Source organism: Lissotriton helveticus, chromosome 2_2 (genome assembly GCF_964261635.1).
Source record: "Lissotriton helveticus chromosome 2_2, aLisHel1.1, whole genome shotgun sequence".
NCBI lineage: Eukaryota > Metazoa > Chordata > Amphibia > Caudata > Salamandridae > Lissotriton > Lissotriton helveticus.
Window position 1 is genome coordinate 189,260,541 of NC_136060.1, and position 23,454 is coordinate 189,283,994.

Here is a 23,454-nt window from a genome sequence, read left to right on the forward strand (position 1 = left end):
AATCACAAACCCCTAACTTGAAAACAGACAGGCCTGACGACCAAGAAGGAATGGATCAAGTTATTTGACTAGTACAAATCAAACAAACAGAAGCAATTTTAGGAGTATATAGCCAAGATGGAAAACACAAAAACGGAAAGGCGGAATTCAGTTACAGCAGAAGCCAGGCTTGCTCACACGGCAGGAATCTACATGGCGAAATCCGGAGGTCAAAGTATCACGAGGACCCCCCCACGGCCAGAAGGCTTCAGTTGCGGAAGAAGACGACAAAACCCACGAGGTGGCACACTACAGGAAGATAAGGAGATCATAAAGGTCATAAAAAGGGAAAGAACCGCAGGCCCCAACAGCTTACCGGGTGGCCTGTTTAAACAGGATCCCCAGGGGTGGGCAGAGCTGCTATCACCTTTGTATATGGAATGCAGAGCTTTAGCTGATGTACCGGATTCCTGATGTGGCTCGTTACTGCAGCCAATTCATAAGAACGGAGCAAAAACATATCCCAAAAACTATAGGTTTAGACATCGAAAGCAAAGCATATGCCAGTACCCTGTTACAAGAGCTAACAGCCTGGATCGAGGACAATGGAAATCTATCCTTTTACCAAACTGGAGTCCAAAAAGGCTGCTCCACTATAGATAACATAATGGCACTCTCCTTCTTGGCGCAACAGGCAAACTCCAGAAACAACCTGCCGGTATTTACATGCTTTATCGGCTATTCAGCAGCCTTTGACGGGGTAACCTGAAGAAAGCTATGGCATTAATTCCCAGCTGGAAGATCCCCGGCAATCTACTGAAGGCAATTAAGTCACTGTACACCAACACCTGGGTAAGAATCAAACTGGCAGGGACACGGTTACACAAAATTGCCAACAGATCGAGGACTAAAGCTGGACTGTGCCCTAGTGCCAAAACACTCTTCAATCAGTATGCGGTTGACCTGGGAAAAGCCCTACAAGGGGCATCCCTGCTAACCCCGAAAATTCGACAGCAACGTCTACACGTGCTCAAGTTCGCCAATGACCTGGTGATTCTTGACCACACCAGAGTAGGCCTGTAAAGAGGTTTGAATGCATTAAACATCTATAACGAGGCAAACGAGCGAGTGGCTAATCCCTGTAAAACAAAAGTTGTGGTTTTTGGGCAATCTCCGAAAATAGTGGGCCTAAAGTATAGGAGTGACATGTCACTCATACTGATTGGCAGTATAGTTTAAGAGTGCTTTGTCTGGAAAAGCACAAACTCAGAATTTAAAATGTAACACCATGGTTAGGATTTCTCTTTGATAAGAATCACTTTCTACACAAATGAACTCTATTTGCACCATTAGGATAACGAATGGCTAAGGAAAAAAACCATAACACTCTAATCGATACCTTGCAGTATGCATGAAGTTCTTTGATGACAGTTAATAGTTTACTGTTCTATATTAGGATTTTAACTTATAAAATGCATGTAACAAAATGCCCTCTCGGACATAAGTAGTAACCCGCTAACCAATTTTCATTCTATGTACTTTGTGATCTGCATGGTACACGTTCTTTGCAGCAGGCATATTTACCCTCTGCTCTACCTTAAAACTTCCACTAGAGAAAAGTCCCATCTCTCTAATACAACAAGTAACATTACACCTACAACAAGCCAGGGCTGTTGGCTTTGTCAATGGTTCTTATTTGCATATGATAAATAAGCACCAACTACGCCTTTGTTGTGTATAATACAGCAAATGCTTCAGTTCTAACATGATGACATTGAAAGAACTATAACGAGTCTCTTTGTAGTTACATAAAAGACAGTGAAGAGTGGTACTGCCGCAGAGTTGGAGAAGGAGGAAATGAGGGAGGGGGCTACTGTACATGTTTGCATCCGTCCACACCGAGAGGTGCTTTGAAGCAGCTCCCAGTCACACGTACCACTACACAAAGGAAACAAAAGAAATGAACACATTTGTGGCTTGGCGCTACAAAGCTTGCTGTGATAACTGCCTCAAACCCGACCTCAGTAGCTCTCAAGACAAGCGCCTCACGTAGGGCCCGAAAACTGCCCCTGTTGACACATCAGAAGCAGAAGCTGTTGCCAAACCATGAAGGCTCCGACAACACAGCGCATGAAGAGCGCAGCGATTAACATGAATACTTTCACAAAGGCTTACAATCTGCCCCGCAGCTGCGCCCTTTCAACAAAAGAAATGCAGCAAGTGCAGGAGGCACTTGATGCTGGGTTAACCAGCGTTTTGTGTGCTTCAAATGCCACACTGTGCACTCGAGAGACCAGTGCGCACACGCCCATGCAATCAGCTTACTGGGAACAATGGTTACCACTTTCGGCAGGAAAGATGCCCTAGTGTGAAGCACAGGTTTCTCCAGATAAACAGAGAAGAATGGAGCATTCGAAGATAAAGCCTGCAGCTCACCCACCTTCTGGGCCAATGTAATCACCACAAGAAAAGTTGTTTTGATGGTGAGCAGCCTTAAGAGAATATTGTGCAATAAATCAGGTTTTTTTTTAAAGCGCACTACTCACCCGTGAGGGTCTCAAAGCGCTGGGGGAGAGGGGGAGTGCAGCTCCGGATCAGCTGAAGAGCCAGGTCTTGAGGCTCTTCCTGAAGGTGTGCAGGGTAGGGGAGCGCCTGATGTTGACTGGGAGCTCGTTCCAGGCCTTAGCCAAATGGGTCGAAAGGAGCGCACACTAAGAATGTGAGAACCAAGTTAAGGTCCCACTGAGGCATAATAAAAGGGGAAGGGGAAACTATTGTACTAGACCCTTCAGAAACCTGTTTACAATAAAGGACTTGAAAAGGGAGGATTGGCCTAGCAGCCAGAAGAAGGGTAGAAAGAGCAGAAAGATAGCCCTTGAGAGTGCCCAGAGCAATGCCCTTTTAGGCAAGGGAAATAATGAATAACTGTACCTCAGAAAGAGGGGTAGAAAGGGGATCTATGTGTTTGGATGAACACCATGTCACAAGTTTTTCCAACGGCAGGCATATACTGTCTTGGTGGAGGGACGCCTGGCTGCAAGGATGACATTACAGACTTTGGGAGGAGGGTCAAAAGCTGTCAACTGCCACCGGACAGGTTCGGGTGAAGGACCCTCACCTGTTGCTGCAACAGAAGATCCTCCCTAAGGGGCAGCCTGATCGGAGGATCAACACTCATGTTCAGAAGCTCTGGATACCAGGCTCTCTGTGCCCAGTCCGGAGCCACAAGAATGACTTGGATCCAGTCGTTCCTGATCTTCTTGAGAACACTGGGAAGGAGTGGTATGGGCAGAAAAGCATATAGGAGAACTGAGCTCCACTCAAGGTGAAAAGTCTATCTGAGCGAGAGAAGCCTTGGAAACTCCAGTGCGCTAAACCGCTGATATTCTGCGTTCTCGGCTGAGGCGAACAGATCTAACCAAGGCTCTCCCCACTGCTGAAAGCGTTCTTGTGGCACCTCTTTGTGCAGACGCCATTCGTGATCCGCTAGGCATCGATCGCTGAGTTAATTTGCTCTGGCGTTCAGGGAACCTGCCAGGTATTGAAGCCATGTCCAGAGACGCAGGGCCTCTTGACAAAAGGTCCACGACCCCAAGCTGCCTGTTTGTTGCAGTACCACATGGCAGTGGTGTTGTAGGTGAAAACCTGCACTAGCCTTCCCTTGATGGTGGGCAGAAAGGCTTTCGCAAGGAGCTTGAGCATATTAATTTGGAGTCCGTATTCCGCCAGAGAATAGTCCTCTGATATCCACCTCTCACAGGTGGCCGTCCCATCCCAGGAGTCACTACTGTGAGATCTGGTTGGGGAAGGGAAAGGGGTCTGCCTCAGACCCAATCACGGTTCCTTAGCGGTCACTCAAGGTGCTTTGCAGTTCCCTTCGAGATCTGGACAATGTCCGATAGATTCCCCTGATGCTGGGCCCATTGGAACTTTCAGTCCCACTGTAGAGCCCGCATATGCCATCTGGCATATGTCACAAGTAGAATGCAGTAGGCCATGAGGCTCAGCAGCCTAAGAGTCAGTCTCATCAAAACCCAGGTTAGAGGCTGAAACATCAACAAGGCAGTGCTGCTGGATTCATCTGGCGCCTTTAAAACAGTATCTCACCTGAAGCAAATCCACAGATTGAATGAGATGGACCAGTATACTCAAACTGTCAACTTGGGTCCTTTTCGGTCTTGCACCTCTGTTCAATGTGTATGTGCCCCCCCACCTCCCCCACCCCCCGCTAAGATCATCAGAGAACATGGGTTCACTCCCTACTCGGACGATACCAAACTCCTCTTATCTTTTGATAATGATAAAGTCTTGACCAAATCTCTCTTTGCTGAGGGCATGCAAGTAATTTCCGGATGGATGACGGAAAATTTCCTCCAGCTTATTGCAGCTAAAACCGAGATTCTGCTATTTGGCAGTGCTCGACTGTTGGCCTGCAGAGTTGGGAATAGCCCGCACCGAAGATCATGGCTAAAACATGGGTGACCAACTGGACCACTCTCTTACTATGTAAATGTAAATGTGTGTATACTTGTAAAGCGCACTATCACCTAGAAGGTATCTTGGCGCTGTATACCGCTGTGGAACCCTTCCTGGCTTTCCCTGCAAAATGCCCCTTACTGGGCACCTCCAAGGTGAGCCCAGGCATCCTAGCGCTTTCGGGGCCGTTGTGGAGATTAAGCAAGCTATTGCCCAGAGTTGCAGAGTGGAACACATGATTAGATTAGGCACCTAGGCGAGAATTATCGAGTCCATGGACACTGAGCCCAAGACCCTGCCGCGTCGGGAATTGAACCCTGGTCCTGGCCAGACCTCTGCCTCAGGGTCTGCCTCTCTAATCGGTGAGCCACACTTCTCCACTATGAGAGACCAAGTCATGGCCACCTTAGGTACTTGTTACCACACGCTGAGCATTCTCCGTAGAGTGTTCCAGATGCTTCCTCTATCAGTCCGCAGGACGCGGATTCAAGCCTTGGTAATCAGCTGCCTCGATTACTGCAATGCTCTTCTTGCATCTGCCAACGAATCCCTTCTAAATAGAATGTAGGTGATTCAGAATACAGCAGCTCGACTGGCTCTTAATATGCAGCCCAGAACCTCAAATCGACCTTTGCTGAGGCATCTTCACTGGCTTCCCATGCGCCAGTGAATCACGTTCAAAATCTGCAGTCAAGTCCACAAAGCACTTCACCTGGCAGATCTCTTTATTCAGGGGGAAAAGGCCTGCCGCTACAGAAAACTCTGGGCTGGGGGCAAAACTTTTGCTTATCTTGCTCCAAAATATTGGAACTCACTACCTAAGTACACCAATATCCTCCTCTTTAGGAAACTCCTAATGACAGGTATTTTCTGTAACTGATTGCTCTGACCTGGCATACTCCTCTCCTACAGCACGGAGATACCCCAGTGGGGACCATTCTTGCGCTTTATAAATTCCATCATCATCATCATCAATATCCTGGACTCAAAGCTCGGGAGGAGAAGCCGAAACTGCACTGTGTCCAGAACAGCTCCAATGAAAGGGAGCGTTTGAGAGGGAGCCAGGTGTGACTTCCCCATGTTGATAGTGAACCAGAGCGTGTGCAGGAGGTTCGCCATAGTCTGGAGGTGGGAGAGGACAGTATGGGGCGAGCACGCCTTCAGCAGACAGTCGTCTGGGTAGGGGAAAACTGGCACCCTGACCTGTGTAGATGAGCTGCGACCACCACCATCACCATGGTGAACACAAGGGTTGCTGGCGAGGCAAAAAGGGAGCCCGGTGAACTGAAAATGCTTGTGGCCTACCGTAAACTGTAGGAAGCACGGATGGGCAGGCAGGATGGGATGTAAAAATAGGCATTCTGCAAGACCAATGCTGCCATCCAGTCTCCTGGGTCCTGGGAAGACAGGACCGGAGCCAATGTGAGCATCTTGAACTTCTCCTTTTTGAGGAAGTAGTTGAGGGCTCTGAGATCTAAGACAGGATGAAGACCCTTGCCCTTTTTGGGAACCAGAAAGTTGCGGCAATAGCAACCACAGTCCACTTCTGGCAACGGAACCTTCTCCAAGGCTCCCTTGACCAAGAGAGTCATGACTTCCTCGCGCAATAGGGACAAGTGATCCTCCGTCAAATGGTTGTAAGATGTTGACATGGAGGGAGGGGTAGCCTCGAAGGGAAGGGAGTAACCCCTTCGGATGATCGTCAAAACCCACCTGTTTGATGTTAGGGACTGCCAGTGGTAGAGGTGATGGCAGATCCTGTCACCAACTGGACACCCATGATCTAAAAGGGCAAGATTAGGAAGGTTTGGAGTCTGCAGCTGCTGGGATAGCGGGGGTCGGATCAGACCACTGGCTACCCGACCTCACCCTTGTACACACAGAGGCTGGGGAGCTTGCACATTTCAGTGGCTGGGATAGAGTGGGCGTGGTTGAAAGTCTCTTTGTTGGCCATGCAAGGAGCATAAGGTAGACTGTGGATGAAATGGGGCAGCTGGGAGGCCCAAGGACTTGGCCGTAGCCACGAGTCCTTGAAGCGATCCTGCACAGAGTCTGCCTCATCTCCAAGGAGATGGGTGCCATCGAAGGGCATGTCCATTAGAGAAGCCTGGATATCCCCAGAAAAGCTAGATGTTCTCACCTTGGCATGCAGTCTGAGAGCCACTGTTGATGAAACCACTCTGCCCAGTGAGTCGGTTGTGTCCAATCCACAGAGTATAGTGAACTTTGCTGCGTTTCTCCTGTCTGTGACTGCTTTGGGAAGAATAACCTGGGCCTTCTCCGGGACCTGTGGCAGCACTTGTGCAACCGTTTCCCATAGCGTGTGCGAGTAACGGCCAAATAAGCATGCAGTGTTCCCTGACCGCAATGCAAAGCTGGGGGAAGAAAACATTTTCTTCCCCCAAGCTGTCCAGCCTATTGGGTTCCATGTTTGGGGGAGCGGCAGGTAATGCCCCATGGAAAGTGGAGGCTTGGACCATCATGCACTCCGCGGTAGGGTGCTGGGTGAGGAAATTTGGGTCCCCTGGAGCGAGGCGGTGGCAGCGAGCAATCATCCTATTCACTGTGCTGGGTTTGGATCAGGTCCCCTGAAGGACATCTGTGAGGGCTTAATTAAACAGGAGTAGGGGTTCAGAGGAGGAGACTGCCATTTGCAGCACCTCCGTCAAGATGTTGGTCTGCAACTGAAGGATGAGGTCCTCCACACCATTATTGCATATGTAGCTCCCTCCTCCGTAGCAATGGTAGGGGGGAGAAAGCATGCTGGTATCTGGAGACATATCCAATCCGCTGGCAACACCCATTTCCTCACATCAGTCCATGTCCTGATCATAAGGCTGATATTCTAAATAGTCCAGCAACCACTCCCATTACCACCCAAGGCCTAGCCCTTCAGAATAGTGCTCCGGCTCAGACCTAGGGTACAGGGGTTCTATCGGTACCGGAATCAGTGTTGGCCGACGCAGTTCCGTGTCAGATTCGGGGCTGGCGCTGCAGGTGGGCGCTCGAAACATCAGGGCCAGCGATTGGTAAGGTCGGAGGGGCATGACTGGATCCATAGAGGACCATTGGAGCTGGGGCTGGAGTCACCAGTGCAAAACCAGATGGGCCCCCCTCCAACTTAGCAGGCCCGAAGGAGCACCAGAGGGGTTGGGTCGCTCAAATAGAAGATGTAAATTCCTCATAAAACTCTTTAATTTGGCTGGGGGTTGCTCTGGCTCTCGGAAAACTAGGGTGGCACAGAGTCAGCCCGAGACCAGATTCTGAGGAACCATGCCTCCAAAGGCCGATGTTCCTTTGTCACGTCGGACGACAGATGAGGAGAACTCGTAATTCGCTTCAACTTCTTACATATTTTGTGACTCTTACCTGAATGCCTGGTGATTTCAAGTGGGACGAAAAAGACTTTGGACTTCTAGAATGGTCCCAGGACCTTCCTTAAGAACGTCACTGCAGCAGAGTTGAAAGCAGGGCCGCTAGCAGCTTCAGGGACCACACCCTCAAAGTCTTTGGAGCAATGGCCTGGCAATCGGAGCACGACTTGGAGTCGTGGTGGCGCTTCAGGTACCAGAAACAAACAAGGTGTGGGTCTGTCATGGACACAACGTGGTGACAGGTGCCACAGGGTTTGAAACCTGTTTTCCTCAAATGACATCCTCGACACACCAGAAGGAAAAACAAGCATTTGCAATGCAATAGGTCTCGAATTTGCGAGAGTTTAAGCTATTGGCATTGTAAATGCCAATGCCTTTTATTTATGTTTTAAAAACCAACACGTAAATAAAAGGCATTGGCATTTACAATGCCAACAGCTCAAACTCTCGCAAATGCGAGACCTATTGCATTGCAAATGCTTGTTACTTTGTGTATGGTTCCATTGGCCTAATTGATTCAGTCCTTTGATCTATTGTTGTTCATGTATGCCAATGACACTCAAATCATCTTTAAAGTCAACAGATACACTAGTGTGGCGGCAAAGAATATTCACATATGCCCATTAAGTGATCAATCATATAAGTCACACAATCCAATATCAATGAGGGGAAAACTGAAATCCTTTCCCATTCTTATTCTGTCTTGAACATTCCATTGGTGCTGGTCTCTCTTGCACAGAAACTTAATCCAGAACAACCCATCAGGAATCTGGGAGTCATGGTGGATATGCAACTTACTGTGGAAGATAAGATTAAATCTATAGTGTAGGAATGCTTCTTTCAACTATGCATCCTGAAACGGCTCATCCACCTATGTTCCTTTCCAAAACGAGTGAAGATCATAAATGCTTTTAATTTTGCTAGGCTGAACCTCTGCAATCTGTTATACCTTGATCTTCCTGATAAATCATTAAAATAGATCCAACTTTTTCCAGAATGTAGTAGCACGAGGAATATTGCATCTTAAAAAAAATTTACTTGGTGTCATCATCCTTAGCCAAGCTTCACTGGCTTCCTATATGTTTACATCTCTGCTTGGTTTAGTCATCACTTTATGATTCATGCCCAAACCCACAATCCCCGATGTTTTCTCTTTATAAGCCAAAAAGTGGCCCCAGATCTGACAAGCCGTTTCTAGTGATCCTTCCCAAATTCTTCTGAAACACGATTGGTCGCAAAGCCTTTTCAGTAGCTGCAGTGAGACTCTGGAACAGACGGCCTATTAAATTGCGATCTGTATCTGTTCTGTTTAACATTCTATAACTCTTTAAGACTTGGCTTCTTCCAGCCTAATAGCCCTTCTTTTCAGTGAATTGTGTAGTAATTTCCCTTTAAGTTACGTTAAAGAATTTGAATACCAAGGCACTTCTGGGTGAACACAACACTTTATAAATATTACCGTATAAAAATACACCTTCCATGCATGTGATTAAGACACGAACACCTACCTGAAAGATATACTGTCAGTTCACGATCTGCCCTAAACATTTATTGTAGCGACATCTGCACAGGAACATTCTACATAATCAATATGCACATGACAACCGTGGCAAGGTGCTTATTGTCATTTCTCAGGCATTGGTTTTTCAGTTCTCAGACATGCTTCCCATTCAGAATCCCTCGGTGTGGTTCAATGTTGGTACAATTTGCACGCAGCTGTTTGTATAGAGGTCGTGGGCGTGTGTTGTCGCACGCAACGTTCCTTATTGCGGTGTATCAGTTTGCTGCAATAACAGCACTTCCCTTATGCTTTACGGCACCGCTTTGTTCTGTAAGCAAAGCGGGTTGAATGCCTTGGAAGTGGGAGTGTGCGCCGAGAGCCCGCAGGTTCACAGAACAAAGCGCACGTGTCCGGGCCCTCCGAGGGCTGCGGTGAAGATGGCAGGCTCTGTTTACTCATTGGGGGAGCAGTGCTAAAAGCGCGCTCTGAAGTGGTCTGGGTGACGCATGGCGCTTTATAAAACTCTTAGCGATATAAATATACAATGTCATAGAGAGTTGCGTGCGGTGGCACTCCGCGTGCACACGACGGTGAGAAGAGGATGGTGTGTGCCCTGGGGTGGGTCTGCCTAGTGTATCCATAAACTGAAATGCACGTCTGATCAGCCTTGTGGCCACTGCCAAAAGTGAAAACAAGCCGATGGGGGTAAGGTAAGTGAAAGCGTGCGACGCGCGTATTCACAGGAACACATACGCATTTCTTACGCACTGAGCATGCGTGCGGCCAACTTAGCCTGGGGCATGGAGCGCGCGCCAGTGTCCGGGGCTCCCGTGAGCTGAGGGAGCCCCGCGTGTTGTAGCCCGTGTGAAGGAGCCCTCCCGCAGATCGAAGTCAGACGGGAGCCCACCCAGTCTTTGTGAATGCTGCTGCAGGGCTCCTGTGAGCATGACTGAGCTCGCGTGTTTCTGCGCCCATGACCGGAAAAGAGGCCCTCCTGCCACGAGGAGACCAGTCAGGGAGCCGTGCAGAGCCCCCACAAGAGCTGGTAAGTGGGGCATGTGGAGCACGCGTCAGCATTAAAAAAATGCTATTGCAGGAGGCCGACTTGCCTCGGAAGCAGGACAGCCGATGTGCACAGTACGTGGCTGTACGTGCGCGTACACCTGCTCAAATCGCCAAAAGCTCTGCGCGTGCCCATCTCCTGCCCCACTTCCGAGGCAAGTCGACATAATAAGCCTCGCTGGCAACAGCGCTTCGCCCTGCGTACGCCAGGCTCGACCTAAAATGGAATGGAATAGAATAAAAGAGACAAGCATTTACAATGCAATAGGTCTCGCAGCATTAAAGTTTGAGTTACTGGCATTGTAAATGACAATGCTTTGCATCAATTTTTTTTTTTAATTTGCAATTGGTATATAAACATTGTTTGTGAATGGTTAGCTGTTGCTTATGCTAAGCAAAGTTGGCAGTAATATAGAGTGCTAGTCTTGCTTGTAATAAGCATGCTGATTTAAATGCCTCTGATACCTGCGGGTAAAGTTTGCGCTATATAAAAGTGAAAACTAATAAATAAATTAAAAAAAGCCTACCTGTACCACGTCCGTTCTTATTCTTTGATGCCACATATTTTTGGGTCCCTGTATTTATTAACTGCACCCGGCTGTGGGAAACCTCCATGACAGGAACAACGTGTTGCGGGGCAGACACGGGCAATGTAGCCACTGTCCTGTGGCTGCACAGCGGGGTAACAGTGTAGGGGCAGGAAGGCAGGCAGTTGGTAGTGCTGTGGCATAGCAGTGTAGTTCTCTGTGTATGCTGGGCATGGGGGTTGCTATTGGCTGACAAGAAGTGGTGAGGAGGTGCTGGTTCGGTGGGCCTGCTTCCTGATCTTGGGCAGGTGACAGTAAAAAAAGCATTGGCATAGCCAATAGGTCTCGCCTTTGGGACCTTATAAGTATTTAGTTTTGCAGCACAATATCCTTGGTGCAACATCAACTGTTGCATGGATAACCGCTTATAAGGTCCCAAAGGCGAGACCTATTGGCTACGCCAATGCTTCTTTAAAATTCTCTGTTAAATGCCTCTTTTTTCGTGGGTCTGGGTCGTACTATATTAAAAAACATGGAGATTAAATCAAATATTGTAAAGAAGTGCTTGAATTAACTCATATTCTGCTATGTCATGATTTTTGGATCAGTGACGTAGGTTGTGGGCTGGCAGGTCAAACCCGCTACTAAACAGTAAACCTGTCACCGCTATGTAATATTAATTTGTAACGTTTCTGCTGAGCTTAACACGGCGCTACGTGTTTGGCTTCCATTTCAAAATCAGTGCACTGTACTTAAACAACCGCTCGTCTTTTATGAACTGTGTTTATATTCGTAGTTAGTTACCATTAACGACTTAGCACTCAAGCTAAGAGTAATAAATGAGATGCATAATTTGGGTTGCTGGTTGACTGTCAACAAAGTAACACAAGCACACTAGCCTTGAAAAGTCATGAAAAGCATGGGACAGAAAAGGGTGGCCAAACCTTGGAAAACAGCGAAGAAATACTAAAGTATGCTGAAGGCGCTGTGCCAAGAGCTGGGCTTTCGGGACACTTCCAGGCCGGGGACGAGCGGCCTTGTCGTGCGAGCTCCGGTGAGAGTCCCGTGGCACTTCCCGGTTGGGTCCTCCTCCCACAGGAGCGGCCCTTCCCGGGAGAAAGGAGGAACGAGTCGCAGGGAAAAGCGAGGGAACTTGCAGAGGATCCCTGCGGCGCGAGGCGCTGCCGTGCACTGCCAGGAGGAGGAGGAGGAGGTTGTGGTGTTGGAGGCTGGGCGGCCCCGACTCCCTGACGCCAGCCAGACCAGATCAATCCAGAGAGGAGGAGGGACTCGGAGCGCCTGCATGTGTGTGTGTGGGGAGGAGAGGGGAGCTAGCATTGGAGGAGCGGGCACCGGAGAACGGCGGCTGGAGGGGGATACGCCACACCGGGACACGCACGGTAAGTCCCCGCCTTTATTGACTCCTCGTACCGTTCATTGTACACACGTCCTGGCCCACATACGGGGCACAAGACTTTTGGGAAGGTCTTAGCCGGCATGATGGCGCTACTCCGGGGCAGAGTGAAGGACCGGCAAGGGGCTCCGTGTGTCTCCCCGTTCTCGAATCTCTGCTTCCCCCTCACCTCGGGACTTGAGCCGGGGCTGGGTGTGCGGTGCTCCGGCCGCCTCGGCTCCTCCGCTGGAGCAAAGAAACAAACAAGGCACGAAGAAAGTTACAAGAGCGTCGCTATGGGCCCGGGGCATCGTGATACCGAGGGCCCCATCCCTCAAGTAGTTTTTTCATTCTGCGGCTCTACCAGGTGGTCAGCTCCCGTTGCTGCGGTGCCTCAGTTTGTGTGATTTTTATCGCAGACGCTGCAGAGCTTCCTAGGAGACCGCGCCTGGCTGCAGCGCTCATTCGCGTGCCAGTTTCGAATCGCCTCCAAGGCGATGCGCGCGGCCAGGATTGTCTCCTGGGAAGCTCACACGGCAACATAAAGTTCTCGGCGGAGACGCGCTTCGCGCGGCTAGCCGAGACCTAAAAAAACCTCGACAAAATGTTGCAAAAATCCTGTCAAAAACTGACAGAGGGATAGCTCTTCTCTCGGATCCGCGCTGGCTGGCACGAAGAGAATGGATGTCTGCGCGCCTAGGCGGCACCTATATAGGTGACATGGACGTCACTTGCGAGGACAATGCCGATGACCGCATGCGGAGCTGACCGATGTCACCTATCAGCGCGCAAGGGTACTGCCTACGAAAAATCTTCTGGATGCAGTTGGATGCCTGGGGAAATTCAAAGGTAAGGAATCTGCAGCTTGAAGTCTCTGTTAGGTGTGTGCAGCAATGTGCCACTCGCTGACCTATATAAGTTACAACCCAGCAGGCTGACATCAGTTTCTTTTTGAGGCTTTCCATGCCAGAAGCACTGAGCAAAGAATTGCACTGACCACTGGTGTGTGAAACTAGCGCCCTGAAACGGGAAAGCCCTGAATCTAAAAATCAGTTCGCAGAGTGGGTAAGATGGGTGGGTCGGTAAAGAACCACCAGCAGAAACCACACTGACTGAGCCACCTACAAATCCGCCCTCAATGGCTACCACAGTCAGCTCAAAGCCGCAAAAAAGGAGGCCCGGACCCACTGGCTCAAGAACAGCACCAACCAAACCAAGGAACTCTTAATCATCGTCAGAGAGTTCACATGATCGTCAGCCACCTAAAACTCGAACCCCTGCTCACAGACACTCTGCAACGCCCTCGCGAACCACTTCCACAACAAGATCGCAACCATCTATGAAAACTTTGTACCCCAACCCTCCGACCTCTTCAGCAACCCATTGCCACCCACTGCCGACCACCTGCCTGCTCACTATCAGGGTACAACTCAGCACACCGAACACAACCAGCCTTATGAAATTCATCCACTCAAGAGTCACAGCACAGAGACAGCCAAGCAGCCAACGCGTTTCGTCCAGCTTCAGTGGACTTCATCAGGGCTTATTATCAACTTTCAATCTTAAGTCGATAGTAGAAATTGAAATTATGCTGTCCAAATAGCTCCATCATTTTGAACTATAACCTCCTGAATCCAGGGTAGGTTCACTATTTCTTGGCTCCTGTGCCAGCCGCTACGGTATGATTGAACGCCAAAATCTGCTTCCTCTCCATGTGGATGGAGATTTTGGCTTTCAATCATACCGTAGTGGCTGGCACAGGAGCCAAGAAATAGTTAACCTACTCTGGATTCAGGCCGGTATAGTTCACAATGAGGTAGCTATTTGCAAATAGGCAGCATAATTGCAATTTCTACTATCGACATAAGATTGAAAGTTGATATTAAGCCCTGATGAAGTCCACTGAAGCTGGACGAACCGCTTTGGCTGCTTGACTGTTTTTACTATGAATGAAGAATAAAAGAGACTGAATAATAACAAATATTTGACGGACCTAAATATTGCACGATTTGGAATTGGTGGTGCAACCCACATTTGTGACAAATCTATTATTGGTCTTGGAGACTGCTCTCTGGAAACGGCGGAAGTAGTGGAGGTGCACACCGTCAGAGTAAAATACTCATTGAATTCTTTGTGGGGGATTTGTGATTTTGGGCCAGGTGCATCACATACACACCGAAGTGTCGATGTTAGGCTTCCTGTTTCAGGTTTTGCATTGTACAGCACAGAGACAGCCCTGATCGCCGCAACAGATGACATCCACACCCTACTCAACAGAGGAGAATCAGCTGCCCTGATCCTCTTGGACCTCTCCGCACCTTTCAACACCTTCTCCCACCACACACTCATCAATCGATTATGCCAGAATGAGATCACAGACGATTCACTCACATGGATGGAATCCTTCCTCGCGGGAAGCAACCAGAGTCTGCCTCCCTCCTTTCACCTCGCAACCCAATCACACCATCTGCGGTGTACCCAAAGGCTCTTACCTCAGACCAATCCTCTTCAACACCTAGATGACGCCACTCGCAGAAATCGTCAGATCGCACTTCATCAACATCATCTCCTACGCCGACACCCAGCTCGTCCTCTCGCTCTTAGCAAACCCCACCTGATGAAGACCATTTTCCACAACTGTATGAAGAACGTCTCAGCCTTGAAGACGGACAACTGCCTAAACATCAACACGGACAAAACTGAAGTTCCGATTCTCGGCAGACACACTACCCTGTGGAACGACTCCTGGTGGCCGGTGGTGTCCCACCCCACACCGTAAGACCATACCCTTAACCTTGGCATCATCCTGGATAGCGACCTCTCCATGAAACATCAGGTCAACGTCATTTCCTCAGCCGCTTCCACACGCTATGCAAAGTCTTCAGGTGGCTCACCATCAGCACCAGGAAAACTGTGAAACAGGCCCTCACCACCAGCCGACTAGACTACGGCAACACACTACGCGGGCACCCCCACTGAACTCATACAAAGACTCCAGACGGAGCTGCCAGATTGATCTCCACCCTACCCAAGAGGACACACATCACCCAGCACCTGAAGGACCTCCACTGGCTCCCCGCTGAGAAGAGAGGTAGTGTTAAGCCTCTGACCCAAACCTACAAAGCCCTCCACGACCAAGGAACTGTCTACATGAACCACCGCCTGCACTTCCACCAATCCTCCAGGAATTTCCGATCCACACACCTCAATGATACCTGCAGCACAGCACCAAGTACCCTCTAGGGTGATAAGATGCCCTATACAAGTACTTGATTGATTGATTGACTGAATCTGCAGCTAGACAGATTCTCTACTAGATAAGGCGTTACCAAAGGTTAGTAACTTGTTCATCTGATAGAGACTTCTAGCCACAGATTCCTTACCTTAGAACAGATACCCAAGCAATACCTCCACGGAGGTGGGTCTGCAAAAAGATCTCATATGAAAAAGTCTTGCAGGACTGAATGGGCAAAATGCCTTCACTAGGGACCCGAGTGTCCAGGCAGCAGTGTTTGGTAAACATGTACAGAGATGCTCACGGTGCTTGCTGGCAGATGTTGAGGACTGGGACTCCGCCTGCTAAAGCAGTGGTCGCAGATTTGGCTCTGGTGGAATTAGCACGCAAATTCTCAGGGGGTTGCTTCTTGCCCAATGCGTAACAGATTTTGATACAGAGCACAATCCATCGAGAGATAGTCCATTTCTGCACAGCCTTCCCTTTCTGGGCTCAGACATTATCCATGAAGAGTTGGTTGTACACCTGGAACTCTTTTGTGTGGTAAAGGTAGCACGATAACACTCCTTTTGAGTCCAGCTTGTGAACTCGCTCCTCTTGTCTATAGAAATGAGTTGGAGTGTAAAAGGTAGGCAGGGTGATGGACTGGCCTACATGGAACGGGGTCACTGGTAAGAAGGAGGCTTGAGTTTGAAGGACCAGCTTCTCCCAGCAGAATGAAACATAAGGAGGGTGCACTGATAGTGCTTGTAACTCGCTAACCCTCCTGGCTGATGTTTTTGCTTCAAGAAAGGCTGGCTTGACGGATAATTATGGAGCGGGTCAAAGGGAGCACACGTCAGGTAGGTAAGAACCAGGTTGAGGTGCCACTGAGGCATAATGAATGGGGAATGTGGGAACATATGCTGGAGAACTTTCAAAAATCTATGTAAAGTAGTGGACTTAAACAAGGATGGCTAATCTGGCAACCGCAGAAATGCTGAGATTCCAGGAAGATAGCCTTTTAAGGTGCTCAAAGCAAAGCCCTGAAGGGCTAGGATGTGAATAAACAAGAGAACTTGTGAAAGGGGAGCATATAGGGGGGTCAACCTGTTTTTCTGAACACCAGGCCACAAACTTGCTCCAACAGCAGGAGTATACTGTCTTCGTGGAGGGACGTCTGGCTGCCACAATAACATTACAGATTTCAGGCGGTAATTCATAAGCTGTCAACTGTTGCCGCTCCAGTGTTCTGTCAAGCATCGACAGAACCGTCCCCTGATGCTGAGACAGAAAAACCTCCCGAAGAGACATCCTGATTGGAGGACTGATGGACATGCTCAAAAGCTCAGGATACCAGACTCTCTGTCCCCAATCCAGAGTTACAAGAATGACTTGAGCCCGGTCATTTCTGATCTTCTGGAGAACCCTGGGCAGGAGTGGTATTAGTAGAAAGGTGTACATGAGCCCTGAGCTCCACTAGAGATAAAAAGAGTCTGAGCCACTTTTGGAAACTACAATGTGCAAAACAGCTGACATTGCATGTTCTAGGGGGTGGTGAACAGATCTAACAAAGGCTTCCCTCACTCTTGGAAGAGATCTTGCACCACCTCTAGATGGAGACACCATTCGTGATCAGCTAGGCATCGACAGTTGAGTTTGTCCACTCTGGTATTCAGAAAGCTCGCCAGATGTTGAAGCACCAGGGAAATGTCCTGACGTTCCAGACATGTGCAGAGGAGTGGAGCTTCTTGAGAAAGAGTCCACGACCCCACCCTGCCCTGTTTGTTGCAGTACCACATGGCAGTGGTGTAATCCATGTACATCTGCACTAGCCTTCCCTTAATAGAGGGTAGAAAGGCTTTCAATGCCATCCAGATCAAACAGAGCTCACACAGGTTTATGTGGAGTCCTAATTCTGCTGGAGACTAGAGTCCTCTGATCTCCACCTCTTCCAGATGACCACCACAGACCGGAAGTGAAGAGTCTGTCACTACCATCAGATCTGGGTGGGGAAGGGAGAGAGGTCTGCTACTGACCTGATCGCGGCTCGTAAACCACCACAGCAGGTCTTCTGTAGTGCTCTTCGAGATCTGGACCACATCGGAGCGATTTCCCTGATGTTGCGCCCATTGGAACTTCAGGTCCTACTGCAGAGTCTGCATATGCCAGTGGGAATGCATCACAAGCATGATGCAGGGGACCATGAGGCCCAGCAGCCTCAGAGTTAGTCTCAACTAAATCCAGGCTAGAGTCTGAAACACCAGTATCATAGTCTGAATATCGTGAACAAGCCGCTGGAAAGATAAGCCATAAAGTGCTGTGTTTCCAGAACAGATCAGATGAAAGGGAGCATCTGAAAAGGAATAAGGTGCGGCTTCGGCATGTTGATAATGAAGGACAGCAAGTGCAGGAGATCCACCATAGTCTGGAGGTGGGAGACATCTGCCTGGGGTGAGCCGCCTACAATAGCCAATTGTCGGGATAGGAGAAGGCTGGCACCCCGATCTCAACAGATGAGCAGCAACCACTTCCATTACCTTAGTTAACAGCCGAGGAGGACTGGTAAGGCCAAAAGAGAGCACTGCAAATTGAAAGTGCTCATCACCCACCGTGAACCACAGGTAACGTCTGTGGACAGACAGGATGGGAATGTGTAGGTATGCATCCTGCAAGTTCAATGCTACCGTCCAGTCTCCCAAGTCCAGGGCAGACAGGTCTTGAGTGAGCGTGAGCATTTTGAATTTTTAATTTTTCAGGAAGAAATTGAGAGTGTGCAGGTCTAAGATAGGACAAAGGCCTCAGTCCTTCTTGGGCACCAGAAATTAGAAGGAATAACAACCACAGCCTACTCCTAATTCCGGCACCCTCCCTATGGCTCTCTTGACCTACGAGGTTAATACCAAAGGCACTGGAAGGCCAGATCAAAGTTCTGCCATGGCGTGTCTGACAGCTGGAAAGCGTGAGTCATGCGCATGCATCAATAACAGAATTCGCACTCACCCGAGACACAGACCATGGTGACTGCAAACAGTGGTGGGCGGACAGTAATCTTGTCACAGGAGGCCGCTTTCCGGCGTGGACAATTGTGTCCAGATATCGATCTGGATAATAATCAGCATGGCATAATTTTACCAACCCCTCTGCCTTCTCACTGGTGTTTTTCTATACAGCACTCCAAATACAACTGAGTTTTACTAACAGGCAACTTCTCAGGCATAAATACTTGTGTCCTGATGATGATCCCCCGACCTTAGTTGGGATCGAAATTTCGTCGAATTTAGTGTCTTGACTTTAACTGTTTAATTTATATTCTTTATGAGGAAAGATACTTTGCAATTGTAACTTACTGATTGTGCATTTATTTTTCAGTCACTCAAACGTATAATGCCTGAGGTCTGCTAATCCCGTGAGTTCCATGTTTCTACCCACTTATCTTTTTTTTTAATGGTTTTGAATTATTGCTCGGTTGAATAAATAACCTATTTCTCCATTTGGAGAGGACAAACATAGTTTTCATTGTATTTCTATGTTTCACTGATTATCACTTTTGGAAGGGACTATTGTTTTGTTATAGTCTTTTAGAAAGTGGGTATTTTCTTACTTTACCATTCTGTGTCTCTGCCTGCCTGTGGAATCCACATCTTGGTTAGAATGACAGTTGGGCTATTTGCCCATTCATACACAAAGGGAGCTGAGGTGTGCCCTGTATATCCTGAATGGCCCATCACCAGGCTGATGGGCCTTCCGAGCTAGAGTGATGGGAGGAGAGGTAATCGACACCTGAAAAGGGCTGTGCCTGTCCTCACACAAAGCTGTCTCCACCCCCATGCAGTGTGTCTGGAGCAAGGTCAGGGCAAGGCAGGGCCTTGTGCACTACAAAGACTATCCTTTGAAGTCTGCCTAAGTCAAAGGCAGAAACTGGTATAATTACTGGAGATATGACCCCACATTTGTGGAATAATTCTGGACTAAGAGGAGAGTCTGCCAAGAAGAAGAGCTGGAGAAGCTGTAGGGAAGGGAACTGCCACTCTGCTTGTTGCTGTGTTGTACTGCTTGCTGCTTCTATCTTGGGCAGGGAAAGGTCTGGGCTCTGTTTTCTTGAATCCTGCTTTCCAAGGTTCTGATCTGTCAAGTGTTGCCAATTCCAGCTCTATGCCCTAGGAGGTGGCTTTGCTGCAAAGAAGAGAAGAAAATATATGCATCGCCCTTCAGCACCTGTTTTTCCTGACGCCGCACTGCCTTGCGGCTGAAAAACCAAAGCATTGACTTGGTGCGGGCGAAGAATCGACGCAGCGCCTGCTGGGTGTGCGAAAGATCGCCACAGCCCGAGTCCGGTGTACCATGTCTCCAATGTACGAGACGCCCGCTCTGACTCTGATGCAGGCCATGATGTGCAGCTGAAGAAATGAACGCATCACCTGTTAGCGGCTGGGAAAATCAACGCAGCGTCTATTTCCCTGCTGCTGCATTGACCCTAGCGTATCCAGATTTTCCACGCAACGCACCTTCGCGCCAAGTTCTCCATCGATGTTGCCCAGCAGTAAGGAACAGAGGCCATGTATGCGGAGTTCGACACATCACCTCCCCTCGCAATAAGGAATAGATGAATCACCTCCCCTGACAGCAAGGAATTGACGCATCACCTCCTCTGCACCGCATCAAGGAATCGACACATCAACTCCCCTCGCAGTAAGGAATAGATCCATCACCTCCCCTGGGTGTAAGGAATTTACGTATTGCTTTGTTTTCTGGCATCCCATCTCCCCTGCACAGGTTTTCACCTTTTTGACACATCCCAGGTACTTTGTACTAAAAAGTGACATCTGTAGTTTTCTATGGACTGAACTGTTTGAACATTTTTAAAGTGATACCTTTGGTTGTGTATGTTGGATTTTTGTTGTTTTATTCAAATAAATATTGGTTATTTCTCTTAACTGGTGTGGTGTCAATTTGCTGTGTTTTCATTGTGTTCCTGTGTGTTTATGTACAAATGCTTTACATATTGCCTCTGAGATGAGCCTGACTGCTCGTGCCAAGCTACCAAGGTAGTGAGTAGGGGTTATCTTAGCTGTGTAATCCTCTTGCGCAGACTAGAATAAGGGTACCTACTTGGACAGGGTGAAAGCCATTGTCCACTAGTAACCCCCATTTTTAACAGTTGCTCTTCATTTAGCTTGGAGTAATGAAACGGCAGCAAATCTTTCGACTGTCTTTGGAATATCTTGCACACAGCCCAGAAGGGCAATCAGCAGGGTTGTTGAGCTATCCGCATCTAACATCCTTGTCAAGGTTGAGAAACAGCTACTCCAATATGCCTGTACCTCTGGACATTTCCAGGCTACATGTATAAAATCCATCATTAGATGCTGAGACCTATGGCACATTGGGACGTTGGTTTGGGTCCAGCATGTGCGAAAACAGCAGTGTACAATAATATCGAAGTAATATGTTGGAAGTAAAAGTTTGCATCAACTTAATGGATCATTTACATCTTCACACACACACTGGTAAAATGTCTAGAACCTTGTAAGTGGTATGATTACTCAGGAAGCTGAATGCTGACAGCGGAAACCTGCACTAGCGAGAAGGCTCGGCATCTTTCCTAACCTACCACTGTAATTCATAAATACACAGTAGGCAATTTGGTTTGTGGAGTGTGCTATATAAATGCAAAAACATTTAATATATGTAAAAACAAACAATTATCAGAATATTTTGTATGCATGTTTAAGCTACATAAATCAATGATCTAACACCTAACCGCATCCAATAGCTAGTAGGGGTGTCAAAGACACAGAAAAAAATTGAACCTGAATCCAGAGAAACACTTGCATGCTACCACTTAACTTTCTTCATATGAAGATCTGTCCATATACTAGACTCTTTTTTTTCTTTCTTTCAACATATATGAGTATGCCTTTTCAGTCTTGCCATCTAATAGTGCTTTTGTTGTTATTTTGTAATAGGACCAGATGTTTTGTTCAAAGGTACAGAGATCCCTGGGTAATTACTGACATTGTAATTTAAGAAAATGATTTGTATGCTTACTTTCCATTCAGTACAGCCACACCAACTGTACTTCGTGGTGTTGACATGCTTGCAACAAAATTCCACTGACGGGCCTGTGGATCCCATCTCTCTACTGTGTTCAGATAGCTCCATCCATCGTGCCCACCAACAGCATACATGGGGCCTTCCAAAACAGCGACCCCTTAAAAAAAAGATATATATTTTTTTAATATGACAACAGGGGAATTCTAGTTTTTATTATGACTTGATCTGGTAATGGCAGAAAAATGATACAGTGATGTAAAGAAAATGAAAAACATTTAATCAATTTTAACAATTCAATAGAGGTTTATGTAGGAAAGTGCCCCTTTTTGACATGGCCACATCCACTTTTTCCCTGGTCATTGGGGTGACTTCCAATGGAAATGCACTGGGTTGCTCCTAACCAGGTCCCCAGTGCCAGATCTCTTTCTGTACTGTACAATTGTTCCCCCAATTGGCAATTCCTTCAGCACTCTCTATAAGCCCTGAGTAAATGGTACCCCTGGTATCTTTGGCCTGAGGTACTAAAGGGGGTCTCCAAGGGCTGCAGCACCAATTTTGCCACCCTAAGGGAGCGCTCATCAAACTCATGAAGGGCTGACAAGACAGGCGGCATGTTTTGGTGCAGACAAAAGTAAAAGCACGACATGACACATCCCTGTGTGCCATGTCCCCGTAGACTGCATATACTATTTGTAAGTCACCCCTGCAGGGTGCCTTATACTACATGTGTGGTCATATCTGCATGAGCAGATACTCCCTGGTGCTGGTCAGTCCTTTAGTGACAATACAAGGTGACAGGGAAGGCATTTTAAAACAGGTGCTGAACACTGGTGAAAACTAGTTCCCCAGCTACATGATGGCTTCACTGAAAATAGGGATGTTTGGTATCAAACATCTCGTATTCACAAACCCACCCTGATTCCAGTCATGCACACAGCGGGCACTCTAGAGGTGCCCCCTGAAAACCTACCAGCCACTGGTGCGTTGGCGGAAAGGTCTCTGCCAGCCTGCCACGTGAGACAAGTTTGACTTCCCAGGGTGAGGGTCTTTGCTCTCTGGAGGTCAGAAACAAAGCCTGCCTGGGAAGAGGGTGTTCAGTTCACACCCCCTCCCTCAGGATGACCGGCTGATTAGCATTCCATGGCAGGGGAGCTACAAAGAAGCCACAACGTTAGAAATGTGAATATGGCTGCCCTCACAGGAGAGGAAGCCGACCCCCTTTTTCCAGAGCCCTCTGGCACCTGTCCAGGCAGGAAATTTAGTCAATCAGGTAGGCATGCCCACCCCCAAGCTAGTACCACCCCTAAGGCGGGTTAACTGAAGTGGATATTACTTTTCAGAGTTGGCTATCTTTATGATGGCAAACATAGGAACTCTCGGATAGGGATATCCCCACTTCCCACAGGAAGTGGTCATATAGGTGGTGTGGTGACACAAGGGTAGGTAACCCATTAGCTACCACTCACACTCTCCTAACGCCCCTAAATTCAGCATTTAGGGAAGCTTCTGACACCAGAAAAGCAGATCCTGCCGACCTGAAAGAAGACAGACATGAAGAGTCGTAAAGAACAAGAACAGAAGATCCAGCAACTGACTGCCGGCCTGTCTGCTGACTTTGACAACTGCGCCAAATGCCAAAAGACTACTTGTCCTGCAGCTGCACAGTCCTCGAAACCCAGAAGACCTGTCAGTACTTCACCCAGGAAACAGGTACTCCTGTGAAGCAGCAGACCTGCTTCCCTGAATCCCACAGGCACCTTAAGAGACAAGGAGGACTCCAAGACAGCTGAGGGGCGTAGCTAGAGCTTGTGGCGCCCGGGGCTATCCTTCAGATTGCCGCCCCCGGGGGGAGGGGGGGCGAGCACCTGAAA

At 48.3% G+C, this 23,454-nt stretch overlaps 1 protein-coding gene across 3 annotated transcripts in view; it reads right to left on the reverse strand.

The window, feature by feature from the left end:
* Positions 1-23,454, reverse strand: part of KLHL5 (kelch like family member 5) — a 506,424-nt gene that overhangs the window by 57,634 nt on the left and 425,336 nt on the right. For all 3 annotated transcript variants that reach the window (XM_078678331.1, XM_078678330.1, XM_078678333.1), the window contains one exon: positions 21,578-21,740. In XM_078678331.1, the coding sequence (XP_078534457.1) occupies positions 21,578-21,740 (163 nt within the window). The remainder of the gene's footprint in view (positions 1-21,577; positions 21,741-23,454) is intronic.